Raw genomic sequence first — 14,878 nt, 5'->3', positions numbered from 1 at the left:
TTAGAAATAAAAAGAAAAGAATAAATTATAACCAATCTATAGTCCTTCCATAAAGCATAAACAGGACTTACATTTTTCACTGTACTAAAGATGTAACTTGGGGTTGTACTGCAGACATCCCAAGCCCAATGGAAGGCTTCCCAGCTCCTGCCTCCCGTCACTCCCCACCCTCCCACCCCGCAAATGCCCAGTGCTTATCTCACACTGTGGCATCTTCCCTGACAACTAACCTTCATTCCTGCTGCCCTGGTCCCAGCCAGTTTCTTCTAGCTGCTACCACTGAGCATGTGTGCCCCAGCCACATGCTTATTACCCTGAAAGAGTGAGATTACCTTCATCTTACAGAGAAGGTAACCAAGGTCAGTCACAACCCCAAACTGCCTTCTTGAAAAAAACACCTGCTCTGGCTTCCCAAGCCTGGCTCTTCTGGTCTTGTCCATAAACCCCTAGTTTGCAAAGAACAAAAAGTAGCTGGGAGTACTGCAGAAACCTGAACTGAGCTCAGAGGATCCCAGCATCCCCTCTCCTCACTAGCAGCTTCATCTTTATGGAAAGCACCCCCCCACACCAAGGTCACTCAGCAGGGCACCAGTGAGGCCATTATTTCCAATGGCCGAAATAGATGAAAGTGCCTTTCAGTGAAGTAGATGTAATTCACAAGGCTTAAAGAACACTAGAAATGGGAAGCTTCAGGTCACGTGTCAGACTGAGGCCAATTTAGAGGTGAGAAAAGTCACTGGGAGGCCAGTGGTTGCAGAACCAGGATAGGGACACACCTGGGAATGGGGCTTGGCCAGCAGAAGCACACCTTGTCCACTTTGGTCATCTGGTTATCCAGAACCTCAGTTACCTACTACACACCATCAGAAGAGTCACAGTTCCGAATCCATCCTCAAACGAGTAGCATAGAGACCCTGCTCTGGTTCCCCTGACCCTAGGTTGAGAAACTGGACACAATTTTTCCACCACAGGGAAGGAACAATATAAGATAAATGTGACAACCGACACCACGCGAAACACCTGTAAGCTCTATCGTCCCTCAACCGAAGGCCCCAGGTTCCCAACCTCCAGGATCTAAAGAACTCCAGCCGTTGAAAGACTGAGATCTCTAACCTTGCCCTATTCTCCAAAGAGAAAGCTAGGCAGGTTAAGTTAGTTTAAAATTTTATTTTTTTTATTATTATTTTTTTATTTTTTTTTATGTAATAAAAAGTAAAAGTCCTTGTCCAACCATCCTTGTGGGGCATCTGTCTGTCTGTCTCTCACACAGGTCACTCAAGTTAATGGGAAGAAAGAACAGGGGGCCCAAGTCTCAGGTTATAAATAATAGAAAATAAAAGATCTTCCGTCTCCAGCGGGGGATAGATGAAAGGATGGGAGGGCAAGATGGGTCGGAGTGGGCAGGGTCAGAGCAGGAACCCCCCACCCTGCTGGACCCTGACCCTACTCACTTTGGGGCCCCTCCCAATTCAAGGTGCTTGGCAGGAATTTCCCAGCTCCCCGGGGGGAAAGGGGGGATTGGGGGGCTGGGACTGGTCCGAGCTGCTGGGGGAAGAGACATAGGTCACTCTTCCCTCCACTCATGGAGGTCTCAGGTCGCGGCCAGGACAATCTTCAGTTCCCCGGGGGGTGGAAGGGGAGCTGCTGGGAGGGATGAGATTGAACTGGTTGGAGGGGAAAGAGAAGAGAGCAGGAGCATTAGAACCCAAGCAGCTGTCCCTTCATCCAATGCCGTCCAGTGGGGAGTGTGGGGGGCGTATTTGGGTAGGAGCGGCCTCCTCAAGGCGTCTCATGGGGCTGTCAGAAGCACAGATCAATCGCTGTTTCCCAGTGAGCCAGAGCCCTTACTCGTGTGCCCAGCTCAGCCCCCCACACCCCAGCCTGGCCCTGTCTGCTGCGCTGACCTTACCTCGGCTAAGTCAGGAGACAGTCGGGGTCACTGAGAGCTGGGGAGGCAGTGGGGAGGGGGGCTGCTGGATCACAACTGAGCGAGGACGGAGGGAAGCAAAGGACAGAGCCAGGAGCAAGCCCCTGGCGGCGGCGGCTGTGGCTTCTGCCCACCCTACATACTTCACAGACAGGTGCAGGTCGGCGGGCGCCCAGTGGGACAGCCCTGCCTCCAAGACCCCTCACTCCCCACCCAGAACCCGTGCATCCTGCCCCACCTGCAGCCCATCAGCTCTTCCATGCCAAATGCCCCCAGCTAACGAGAACTCACGAATCCTGTCATCGGCTCCTCCTGGAAATCCAGGCGCCTGGCCAGGCTGCTCACCTTGGGGGTGTCCGATGTAGGGGTAGGGTGAGGGTGTGGAAGCTGAGAGTGCAGGCACCCCGCTCTGGGGCACCGCGCCTTGGGGGGGCCCCCCATGGCTCTGGGGTGGGTGCAGCAGCATCACCTGGGGCGGGTGGGGAGCCCCAGGGTGAGGGGGCGGGGCTGCTGTGATTCCAGTTTGGACATGGGCCTGCAAAGAACAAAAAGTAGCTGGAGTACCGCAGAAACCTGACTCGAGCTCTGAGGATCCCAGCATCCCCCTGTGGCTTCCCTGGGAGGAAGAAACAAAGACAGCACCAGGCATTCAGATGGGACACCCTGATGGTTCATGTGCTCAGAGCGGAACAAAGACCCAGGGAAATGGGTACCTTGGCCTCTTACCTGGGTGACATGGGCCATGTTGGTGAAGCCGTGGGGCAGCTGCTGGTGGGGATGGATGGCATACACAGCGGCTGGCTGGGGGAAGCTGCTCTGAGGGGACTGGGCAGAAGGGCCCGGTGGCAGAGAGGGCGGCGTGCCTGCCAGAGCCCCTGGGTGGTACAGATTCTGCTGTGGCTGTCCACTGCCCAGGTGTGGGGCCTGCCCCGCCTGGTGCTGTTAGAGGGAGGAAAGGGTGAGTGCTACCCACTCTTCTGGTACCCAGGCTGACCACCCACTGACCCGTTTCTTCTCCACTGTGGGACGATCCCTAGCTCTATTCTATCCCTCCCTTTCAGCTACCCATTCCTGACCCAACCTTTCAGATCCCCCATGGTAGGCACCTGGACAGGACTGGGGGCCGCGTGCTGCGACTGTGGCTGGCTCCCAGTAGGCGTGGTGGCCGGCTGCGGCTGGTGGGCATGGAGCTGTGTGGCATGGTGTGGATAGGACTGGTGAACGGTGGCTACAGCAAGAAATGGAGAAAGAATCATTGCTGGGCGCTTAGTGGCCAAAGAGCACAGCCCAGAGCAGAGGCAGGGATGGGGGGCAGGGGGCGGGCAGAGAACTCACCATAAAGGGCTTGGGGGGTGGGCTGCTCTGCAGAAGGGTACTGAGGAGTTGAGGATGACACGATGGCCTGGGGATGGCTACCAGATGTCAGCATGCGCGGGTTGCTTTGAAGCATGGGGGCAAACACCGGCTGGCGGGGTAAGGAGAGAGAAGTGGCTGGCACAGAAGAAGCCAGAAGCAAGTCCTCCTGCCCAATCAACCTGTGCTCAGAACTACTTGGGCCTAGTCACTACCACCTCAATCAAACATTCCATGAATCCGCCAAAGAGATGTTATTTTATTTACTTTACAGAGAGAACACTGAACTCTGATGTTCCATGACTAAAGAACAAGAATTTAAGCACAAATCTGATAACACCCATCCCACACGTAGCCAACACCAGGCGAAATACAGCCTCCTCCCTCTCCACCTCACCCGTGAGCTCCCGAGTCTCAAAGGTGGGCAACAAAGGATCCCTAGCAAGATCTGTACCCCACTTCCCTCCTGGGCCTCAGTCACCTGCGAGGGGTAGTGGGCCATGGGTTGCATCATGGTAGGCTGGCCTGGGAACTGCTGTGGGTTGTAGGGGATATAGGAGGAGTAGGGCGTGGCAGCCACCAGAGGGGGACCAGCAGCAGCAGCGGCCTGCATCATCGGAGGAGCTGAGGCTGGCTGATGTTGGTCTGAGCGCTGAGGGGGCAGGGAGCCTGGGGGTGGGGGGGAAACGGTGCCGAGCTCAAGCTCCATCTGCCAGGAGGCGCTGGGCAGCCCCACTGACTGCCCCTCCCGACCCTGCTCACCTTTTGCTCCCCGGTACTTGCCCTGCTGCCCAGGCACCGAGTTAGATACAGGATACGGATACATCTGAGGTGCCTAAGGGAAGAGAACACAGATGATGCCGAAAGGCCTGTTTACAAATGCCCAGAATGGGCTAACCCGGTTCCCCAGCCAGCCTGACCAAACCCCACACCTCTTACCCTGGGCCCAACCAGTCTCATACCTGCACAGCTGGCCCCATATGGATCTGAGGTATGTAGGAGATATACTGGGGGCTATACAGCCCACTCTGGCCTGCTGTCAGCACCGGGATAGAAGGAGTTGAATGAGTCCGGGGCCCCGGAGAAGTTGGGGTACTAGTGGATTTGTTCTGTGAGGATCAAGGGAGGAAGAGATTTTATCATTTTTGTGTTCCCCTCTCCCCTGGCTCTAACAATAGCACTTAGCATTCGTGGGGTGTTGTGTGCCAAACCCATTCTATGCTTTATCTGTGTTAAGCCTCAAAGCATAGGGAGAGAAAGCAAGGCAAGAGTGGTAAAGTGGATTGTCCAAGATCATGATGCTTTCAAGTGTGGGGACTGAGGCCAAGTCAGTCTGCTTGAATGAAACCTCATGCTCAGAACTACCGTATTCAAAAACTCCCTGATCCAAATGGTAAATCCCAGAGAAAAACCGATAAACACATCAAACACATCAGGATTCCTTCCTGCCCTGGATAACTGTCTCCACTACTCCTAACACCAGCCCAACTGCTGCTATCCCTACGTACTTTTACACTTGTCTCCTCTCACAACCTGACAACTATTAAATGCTCCCCTCCACTGCTCTACTATCCCCTCTCCTCATGGAAACCAAAGCCCACATTCTCCCATCCCATCTCACCACAGACAACAGAGGCTTCGTGGGGTTGAACTCCTTGGCATTGGGGTTCAATGTTGATTTCTTCACTTGTCTAAGAGAGAAAAAAAAGTAAATCCTCATGGCTTAGCCCACAGCATCCCTGACATCCACCCAACTCTCTACCCAACTCACTCAGCAACAGGGCCCTCATCCTTGTCATCGCCCTTGATGAGGCCCACTGGGGGGCTGCCAATTTGGCTTGGGCAAGGCGGTGGGGGCTGTTCTGTCCCCTCACTGCCTCCTGCTGGTGGCAGGGGCAGTTTCTCCTCCTTATCCAATACGGACTCGGTCTTCGGAGAGACTGGGGACCCCATGGGCTCTGAAGTCAACAGACCATCAACCTCCTTCTCCTTCCCTTTGGCCTCCTCCTTTAAGATTCGGGGAGGGAAAGGATCCAGGCTGGTCTCAGGGGAGCTACTAGGCTGAAGCTGCAATGAGAAGAACACACATACAGTGCTGTCTGGTCTAGACCCCAGGCCCTGCTTCATTTTGCTTTATCTCATCTCTTCCATCCCACCTAGTACTTCGCCTCTTCCATAAGCCCCCCACACTTTTCCAGGGTAACTTCCTAGCTCATTCCCTCACTCCCATCTCTCACCTTAAACTGGGCCCCAAATTTCCTCAGTTCTTCCAGTTGAAACCGTTTCTGTTCATTCTGAAGGCCAGGGACTATGAGAAAATAGTGGAAAGGAGAAAATATACGTTTCTTCTTCAAAGGTGGTTACACAGTGCCAATAACCCAGAGAACAAAGAGACCAGGGTGGGGGTGGGGGAGGAGAGAAGCTCTTAAGAATCCTAAAAAGGAAATCAGAATAAAGGGGAGATAGGCAATGTCTGCTTCTGAACTCGGAACAACATCCCTAACTGAAATGCCCTCTCAAACAAAGGAACTTTAAGACCTAGGTGGGGAAAAAAAATCCTTACCCTTCCCAGCTATCCGGGCCAGCTCCTGGGGCTCCAGAGTTCTCCCAGGTTCCTTGGTTGGAAGTTCTTTTACTGAGCAAGAAGAAAAAGGCACCTGAAGGTCCCTCTGTCCAGAACCAGACTTCACATTGTCCACAGCCCTCACCCATCTGGCTCTTACCATCTGTGGGGGCTAATGAGATCTTTGGAGAAGCTGGGGAAATGGAGCCCACTCCAGGATCCACGACTGATGATGTCCCAGGAATGGAAGCTGAAGAGGTTGGCACTGCTGAGCCGATGGGAGGCTCAGGACAGGAAGCAGAGATTGGGGCAGGGGCAGCAGACTTGGGAGAGCGTGGGGGATACATCCGGCCCACTGGAAGAAAAGGGAGAGCTGTATGACGGCTACTGCTAGTCTAGAAATAATGGGGGTACAGGGGGCTTATTAAGTTAACACCAAGGACAGTCTGTAAACTAGGTAGGGACACAAAACTTCAATGCCTATGAAGCCGAGGCAGGTAACCTAATGTACTAGGTGAGAGGGCCTCATGGGCAGCAGGACAAACAAGAATGCCAAAAGGGGCAGTCATGACTTAGTGCCGGCCACTACAGTCATGCAGCAAGGTAGGCTCAGCATTGGCAGGAATTTCTGTATTTCAAAAGAAATTGGAAAACGTACATTCTATGATTTAAAACGTTGGCAACTAATTCAGATGTAAACAAAAGACGTGCCAGCCAGATACAAACAATGGACCAGTAGTTTGAGAATTCTGCACTAGGGAAATAAAATTCTTTCCCAAAATTAATAAATCCAACCCCCCCCCCAAATTTCTCATAATCTGAAACTGTTTCCCATTCCAACGGTGCAACAACTGACGTGCAACAACTGACACTTGCATCCTCTACAAATTTCTATCTACGTCTTCATCCAACACTGTTGAAATCTTACCTGCAGGAGTAGGTGGAACAGAAGCTTCTCCAGAAGGCCGACTGCTGGGTGAAGACAGAGTCTTGGCACCTCTCAGAGGCCGCTGTGCCTTAGGGGACATGCGGGAAGGGCCTATATATACATATTTTTTAAGAGATGGGAAAAAATTAAAAAAAAGAGGCAAAATACCTGCTATTATATAATCACCAAAAGCATCACCCTTCCAACCCAGCTAATACTACCTTTCAATTACTCTTCCCATCTTACTATCCCCTTCTGGGCCCCCCCACAAAAGCCTGCTTTCAACTCACCTCCATTGATACCACGTGCCTCAGAACCTGGGCCAGGACTGCTATTATCGAGATGGTGAGGGCCACGAGGCGGCAAAGAACTAAGGCCAGGCCGGCCACCCCGGGAACTGCTGCACCGAACTCCTCCCCGAGGACCTTCCCGAACTCGTTGGGGCAGAGGGATATACTTTCCTTCCCTAGAGAGTCCACATAAGGTCAGGCAAAAACAAAACCCATCATTTTGGAAAGATGCAGCCCACCCCCACCCCACCCTCAATGCCTGGCTCCAGCTTCTTTCACTATCCCACTTGAGGATCTGCCCAGTTAAATGTTCTGTAGCCACAGGTTTATGACCTTATGCTGTGTCAACCCCAACCCAACCAATCTGGCCAAGACTTCACAATTCTACCATGCCTGACCTAGGAGAAAGGTATCCCAATGGTGCAGCTTTTACAAAATACAGGTTACTATATGCAGTTTGATTTAATTTTTGCAAAGGGAAGGAAATACACATGGATGAATATGCAGAGAATAAAAGAAGGAATACACACTCAATTGCGGAAAATAAAAAAAAAATTTCTCCCTAAACCCACAAGCCTTAACCATATTACCTTGGGTAAAATATTTCAACCCCTCTAGGCTTCAATCTCCTAATCCTAAAAACTGGGAATAGTTACACATTAACCTGCATGTCACAGTTGTGAGCCTTCAACAAGATACAAAGCTCCTGGCCCAGGCCCATATCATGAGTCCTGGCTGCTCCCAGCAAGTACCTGGATGCCAGGCTAGGGCTCTCCCGCCCCGAGCCCTGCCGCTGAACTGCACTGTGCTTCTCCTCTTCAGTGCGCCCATCATCATTTTCCATGGCGATCCGCAAGCGGTACTGGGGGCTTGACTCAATCTCTCGAGCCAACTGAGCCGCACGCAGCTCCCGCTGACGGAACTCTTCTGAGTTGTCCTTCTCTAAGGGCACCCTGAGAGAACCCCCATGGACCACCACCATCCCCATGCCAAAGAACAAGAGGGGAAAAAGGGAAAACATTTCTATTAGTCCTGCTACCAGCTCAAGTATATGTGAGTTTAACCCCTTCAACAACTGAGCACAAATTTAATGAGCGTCTATTTGGGTCCGGGCAGAATCCCAAGTCTATCTCCAAGTTCTACAGAAGAGACAGAGATGCACAAGGAAGGAGTTGTTTCTCTTACCCACCTGGAATCAGGAAAAACAAAACCTTTGAGGTTCACAAGGCAAACCAGGAATGGAAAGAAGGAAACCTGGACCCCCAGAAAAGCCTGAGGAAAAGCCAGGCTCCACCTAATGACTTACGTTACCTGTTAGCAACCCCACACCCCAAAATGCAATGCCCAGGAAGTACCAAGGCACTCACGTGTAAGAAGACAGGCTGCTATCATAGGTGGTCTTTACACCGTAGTTCTCCTCATTGAACTTGAACATTTCATTGGGGTCCCATCCATTGGACTGCAGGGTGGGCAGGGGGTGGGAAGGATGTTTTAAAACCCAGCAAGGAAAGCAACATGCCATTTCCCATCAGACTGAGAAACTTAAAAATTTGACTAAACCAAGAGTGGAAAAAAAGGAACACAGCTGTATCAACTAGTACAACCAATTGCAGTGCAAAACGGCAACAGTAAAATTTAAAAGTCCTAAGACCTAACAAATCTACCTTTAGCTTTACACCCCAGAAAAACTTAAAGATGTGAAGGATAGATGTTCTATAAGTTCAATAAGCCATTATTTTAACAGCAAAATAATGGAAATAAAGCACCAGTCAATAAGGCAATAAATAGCTCGGTGTGTATACATGGAAAATAAATTCTTGTGCAAGGTATATACACTAAAAAATAATACGGGTATTTTGCTTTGCTATTTTCTGTTTATATTTGCAATCTGACTGCAATCAAGCAACTCTCAATTTCAAGAATGACCTCACTGTCAACAATCCCCATTCTGGAAGCAGAGCCACCCAGCTCTCAGGTTCTTAGCAAGGAAGACTGTACCATGTCAGACTCAAGGTCATAGTCATCGCTGTTGCTGTCTCCTCCCTCCCAGCGTTGAAGCACCTTCTCTTTATGCTCTCCATTCACCTTTGAGTTCATGGCAATGGCTGAATCGGTGAACTTGTCTGTGGGAGCCAAGTGGAAGATCAGGAGGCAGTTGATATTTCACACACACCCCCCCCCCCCCCGCCCCCATTACAAGTAGAACAGGAGCAAAGAAAGGTTTAAGAAACCCAGATCTAGAGTATGTGTGCATGTGTCAGGGTTGGGAAGTGAGAGGGCAGCCTATAAAGAAAGCTTCCTTCATCTTAACAGTTCATCTTAATAGGAGCAAGGAGTTGAAAATTAAGCATGGAGAAAGGAAGAATGCGAAGAACCACATACAGGTCAGAATTAATCTCACTATATCTTACAGATCAAGATACATCTTCAGGAAGGAAAAACAGCAGTTTCCCCCAGAAAAAGAGGTGAGAAGGGGAAGATGGAGGGAATCAAGCCACCATCTTCCACCTGCAAACAAACTGCCCTCTCCTCTCTATGCACAGAGTCCAGGTCTGAAATAATAGCTTGACACAATACCTTTAGTGGCATAATTGAAGTCAACATTTCGGAAATGGACAAGCATGACATCACTTGGCTTAAACACCATGGTATCCACAATGTCTTCCCGACGAGGGCCACCTGCTGGCTCAGATGCTTTCCTGTGCACAGCATCTACTGCTAGTTCAAACTACAAAAGCCCCCATTCCCCAACACCCAGGGGTCAGTATCAAGAAATGCGAAGGCAAAAATGTTCTTTCTTTTACCCTTTGTAACTTTTCCCAACACCACATCACATCCTCAAGTGCACTCTATTCTCAACATCAGCTACCGGACTTAGCAAAAGCCCCAAATTTGTTCAGCACCTTATTTTTTATAGCTTGCAACACTACTCTGGCACAGGCCTATAGAAACGGCTAGCAGAACTATCTCATCCAACACCACTCCCACCCGATTCATACCCTCAATTAGTCTGTTTCACTCTCCTCCTTTCACATAACCCTGAAAATAAGTTAATTCGAGTACACTGACCTTTGAACTCAGAGTCTTGAAGATACCTTCATAGGTGGTACCATTTTTCACCTTAACATCACAAGTGGAACCCTGTGAGAGTGGGAATAATAAGGAGAGTGTCTCCCGCAAACTGATTCACAATATTTCTCAACCTAGGCATTAGGTACCCCCTTACCACAACAGCTGTAAGGAAATGCAGCATTCTGGAATTGTTGTAGACACCCTCAAACACCTGTCAGTAACACAGAAGGGAGAAATAAGAGAGGCCTGTCAATACCTCATTTTCTGTCTAAATGCCCACTTCACTCACACCCACCTTTGTATGCCCTTCTATTTTGGTATCTAATCTACTCTATGTTCTGACTTATGCATCTTTTAAGTCCTTGTATTTTGGGAAAAAAAGGGCACTCACCGGTGACTGTGGGGGGCCCTTTCCTGTGCTCTGTCCCCTGTAAAAGAAGAACACAAGAAATTATTTAAACCTTTTCAATTCCTTCTTAAACCATTAATTTCAAAGGGCCTGGTTTCCCAGAACCACATCCATGTGATGCTGCTGATTTAAGGTACACAGCAATTAAGGAAGATTTTAAAACTCTCACCTCATAGAAAAAGAGAGGATCAGGCATTAAGAGCCAGTAAACACATTCCCTGCAAATACCAGTGAAGTAGATCTCAATCAACCATGGCAGTCTACTGCTACCAGAAAGAACCAATTCAACACAACCTCCTCACTTTCTCCACAGGACCGAGGGCTGCATGCCCCAGGTGTACAGGTGGATGTGCCTCGCTTTCCACATTACCTCCCAAACAGAAAAGACCATCGTTTTCAGCAGCCTCACGCCCGGACCCTGGGAAAAAGGCACCCCCCGATCTCATTACCCATTCAGCCCGTTACCCACTCTGTGGGGTCACCAATCGCCCTGCACCCCTGCTCTTCGCTGGCTGATGTAACCCGTGGCTGAGGGGGAAGAGGGGGCCGTTGGCGGGGCTGGGGGACAGCGCAGCCGCAAAAGCCCTCCCCACCGGGAGGCCTCGCCCGATCCGCGCCTGCGCCCTAAAGCCCACAGGTCTCTTCAAAATCCCCCCTCCCGCGATCAGAACCCAATGCGCCTGCGTGTACCGCCACTCTCAATGCCATTAGAACACAAACGCACACACAGCAAGAAACCAAGAGGAGCCTCCGGTACCCATCCACGAACAGGGGCACTCCTCCATACCCTTCCAGCCCCTGCCCAAAATGTTAACCCGGGCACACGAATGCCCGGGTCATGAGACAGAGCATCCGCGCGCACGTACGGAAAGAGCGCGCGCGCGCTGGAGGTTCCCAGCCCGCAGTCCTCCCAGTTGTCCCTCCTTCCGGCTCCCCCCCCCCCCCAGCCTACCCCGGTCCCCTCCTACTGGTCAGACCGGGAAGGGGGAGGTAGTAACCCGCTCTGAAGTCCCTCCCTCCCCATTGGCCAAACTGTGGGCCGCGCGCCCCCCTCCATTGGCTACGACCGGGGACCCCTTCCCGCAGCTGACTCCCCATTGGCTGAAGCCGGGGACCGCGAGACCCTTCGTGGTAATGGAGCCGGGGACCCCGCTCACCTCTTCACCCCCCCAACTACCCGTTCCGACGGCACAGTCGTGGTGCGCCCCGCCTACCCTAAAGCCTCGGATCCCGAGCCCTGGCCCAGCCCAGAAAGCTCAGCCCGGTCTCTAAGTGCACCGGTGGCCGCCTGGGGACCCTTTTCCTCCGACCTGTTAGGACCTGAGGGGACCCACTCCCAGCTTCAGTGGGATTTCCCCACTGTCCTAGGTGCCCCCCAAAGGCGGCCACGCTGGGGGCCCGCCCCGTGCGGATGTGCTCAGGCTCCCGCCGCCGGCCGGAACCGAGCCGCCTCCCGGAAGCCCACCCCTCCTCACCTGGCGCTGCCGATGGCGGCTGCCCCCGACCTCTCTTGATGCTGCGGAGTCTGCGGCGTCAAGATGCTCTCGGCTCCCCGGCGGAGCCCGCTCCCGGCAGCGGTTGCAGGCCCCAGGCAGGGGGAAGCGGCCGCGGGAGGTCCAGAGGGAGCCGAGCTGGAGGCCAGCGGCCCCGGGAGGCCGCCGTTGGGAGGGCTGGTGCCCCCGGGAGGCCGGCGGGCCACGGCCTGTTGCGTGGAGGGCGGCTGCTGGGGCTGGGAAGTCTGTTGTGGCGGCTGAGGCTTCAACATGATGGCAGCGCCCGGAAGGGGAATTCGGGGGAAGGGAGGAAGACAGGGGGCCGGGGCTAGGCCCCCGCCGGAGAGCGCGGGAAGCGAGGGGGATCGGGAAGCTAGGGACCCGCCGTTGGCGGGCGGGGGGGAGGGGGAAGCCCGGCGGTGTCGGGGGTGGATAGAGAAGACCGCGGCGCGAGGAAGCGCCGCGAGGCGGAAGGGGAGGGGGTCTCGCGGGCCGGAGGAAAGCGAGAGGGCGCGAGCCTGCCTGGCGCGCGTGCGCGTCGCCGGGGAAAGGGGAGGGGGAGGAACGCGCGGGCGGGAGGTCCCGGGGGGAAGAAGGAAGACGCGGCAGCACGAGATCCCCGCGCGCACCGCGGCGGTTAGCTCCGGGCGGGAGAGGTGAGAAGATAAGATAAGGTGAATCTCGCGCTTCTAGCCTTTGGAGTGGGGAAGGTGCAGCGCGGATGCTCAGGCACGACAAGGACTTAAGGTCTCTAGCTCTCAACAGCCCTAAAGGCTGGCGGCCACCGTCGCTTCACAATGAGCGTGTGAAGTGCTGGGGGAGGAGCCGAGGAAGCGGAGGAAGAACTGGCCGTTCCGCCTACGCCGCCGGCGTAACGTCGGGATGCTTCCGCAGTTGTGTGATAAGTCCCCACGTTGCGTGCGATTCTTCCGCCACGTGGATGAGGGGGGGCGTGGGCGGAGTTATAAGTGCAAAAGAATTCCCGAGACTGAACAAATTGAGGCGGATAGGGCTTTCAAGTAGGTGGTGGGTTTTATAAGGAGCTACTCTCGTCCTTCTATGCGTTAAACAAAAGACTGATGGGATTTAAAGTCGGTTTGAGTGTGCTAGTATTTGCACATAAACTTATGCCTAATCCTGAGTTATTTTAAATTTAAATTATGTTTAATCTAAATGGTTTCTCCACACCTGGGAACGAACCCTTAAACTGTAGTGACAAGAATTATGAGGGCCAAAATTCCTAAGGTCTGGTTCAAAACCCTCTACCCAACTCATCAACTCTGTGTTGAAGGCAGCATTCATTCATTCAAAGTTAGTTGGGTACTAGGCTAGATGCTTTGGGTACAATGGTAATTGAACCACTTCCTGCCCTCGAGAAGATCAGACTTCACATTTATGGCTAATTGATTTTTTTAAATTCAGTTTTATTGAGATATATTCACATACCATACAATCACAGTATTGTCATATATTTCTGCATTCATCACCCCAATCCATTTTTGAACATTTTCCTTATACCAGAAGGAATCAGAGTAAGAATAAAAAATAAAAATAAAAAAGAACACCCAAATCATCCCCCCCCATCCCACCCTATTTTTCATTTAGTTTCCATCCCCATTTATCTACTCATCCATCCATACACTGGACAAAGGGAGTGTGATCCACAAGGTTTTCACAATCACACTGTCACCCCTTGTAATCTACATTGTTATACAATCGTCTTCAAGGGTCAAGGCTACTGGGTTGGAGTTCGGTAGTTTCACACATTTACCCCTAGCTATTCCAATACCTCAAAACCTAAAAAGCGTTATCTATATAGTGCATAAGAATGCCCACCAGAGTGACCTCTCAAGACCATTTGAAATCTCTCAGTCACTGAAGCTTTATTTCGTTTCATTTCACATCCCCCTTTTGGTCAAGAAGACATTCTCAATCCCACGATGCCAGGCCCAGATTCATCCCTGGGAGTCATATCCTGTGTTGCCAGGGAGATTTACACCCCTGGGAGTCAGGTCCCACGTAGAGGGGAGGGCAGTGAGTTCACCTGCCGAGGTGGCTCAGTTAGAGAGAGAAAGAGGCCACATCTGAGCAACAGAGGCACTCGGGGAGACTCTTAGGCACAATTATAAGCAGGTTTAGCCTCTCCCTTGCAGCAACAAGCTTCATAGGGGCCAGCCCCATCATCATATGGCTAATTGATTTTTGACAAGTGTGTCAAGTTCACTCTGTTTGGGAAGAACAGTCTCTTCAGCAAATGTTACCAGGAAAATTGGATATCCATATGCAAAAGAAGGAAGATGGACCCACTATCTTATACCATATACAAAAGGTGATGCAAAATGGATCAAAGACCTAAGTATGATAATCAGTACTATAAAACACCTAGACAAAAACATAGAGAAGCATCTTCAGGACCTGTGTTAAGCAATGGTTTTGTAGACTGTACCCCAAAATCATGCTCAACAAAAGAAAAACATGGATAAATGGGACCTCATCAAAATTAAAAACTTTTGTGTGTCAGGGGCCTTCATCATGAAAGTTAAAAAGAGCCTACATAATGGGAGAAAATATTTGGAAACCACATATCTAATAAATGTTTAATATCCAGAATATATAAAGAAGTTCTATAACTCAGCAACAAAAAGACAAAAAAAAAAAAAAATTAAAAAATGGGCAGGGCACTTAATAGACGTTTCTCCAAAGAAGATTTACAAATGGCAAAAAAAAAAAAAGAGAACTGGAGAGGTAGTAACCTGGGATGAAGTTTTAAAGGTTCCTACACCTGGTTAAGAGATTTGGACTTTATTCTCAAAGCAGTGGGAAGCCTTTTTTTTAGAAAACAA

At 51.3% G+C, this 14,878-nt stretch overlaps 1 protein-coding gene across 13 annotated transcripts; it reads right to left on the bottom strand.

Moving 5' to 3' along the window:
* Positions 1 to 1,152: 1,152 nt before the first annotated feature.
* Positions 1,153 to 12,457, bottom strand: ATXN2L (ataxin 2 like). 13 transcript variants are annotated; one of them, XM_037814229.1, is made up of 24 exons: positions 12,018 to 12,307; positions 10,525 to 10,561; positions 10,288 to 10,344; positions 10,131 to 10,202; positions 9,639 to 9,789; positions 9,060 to 9,184; positions 8,429 to 8,520; positions 7,814 to 8,014; positions 7,062 to 7,237; positions 6,772 to 6,882; positions 6,004 to 6,198; positions 5,844 to 5,915; positions 5,518 to 5,588; positions 5,052 to 5,347; positions 4,902 to 4,971; positions 4,243 to 4,389; positions 4,043 to 4,115; positions 3,762 to 3,949; positions 3,263 to 3,392; positions 3,034 to 3,155; positions 2,654 to 2,866; positions 2,219 to 2,462; positions 1,910 to 2,069; positions 1,153 to 1,664 (listed from the first exon to the last, which is right to left on the bottom strand). In XM_037814229.1, the coding sequence occupies exons 1-23, from the start codon at positions 12,305 to 12,307 to the stop codon at positions 1,915 to 1,917; spliced, it is 3,288 nt and encodes a 1,095-aa protein (XP_037670157.1). In that variant the 3' UTR covers positions 1,153 to 1,664; positions 1,910 to 1,914. The 13 variants fall into 13 exon arrangements, with proteins under 13 accessions (XP_037670157.1, XP_037670158.1, XP_037670165.1 ...); XM_037814230.1 differs by having other exon boundaries at positions 1,153 to 1,641; XM_037814237.1 differs by having other exon boundaries at positions 1,910 to 1,946; positions 2,273 to 2,462.
* Positions 12,458 to 14,878: the final 2,421 nt, after the last annotated feature.

Source organism: Choloepus didactylus, chromosome 21 (assembly GCF_015220235.1).
Source record: "Choloepus didactylus isolate mChoDid1 chromosome 21, mChoDid1.pri, whole genome shotgun sequence".
Taxonomy (NCBI): Eukaryota; Metazoa; Chordata; class Mammalia; order Pilosa; family Megalonychidae; genus Choloepus; species Choloepus didactylus.
This window is presented reverse-complemented; position numbering and strand designations above follow the sequence as displayed.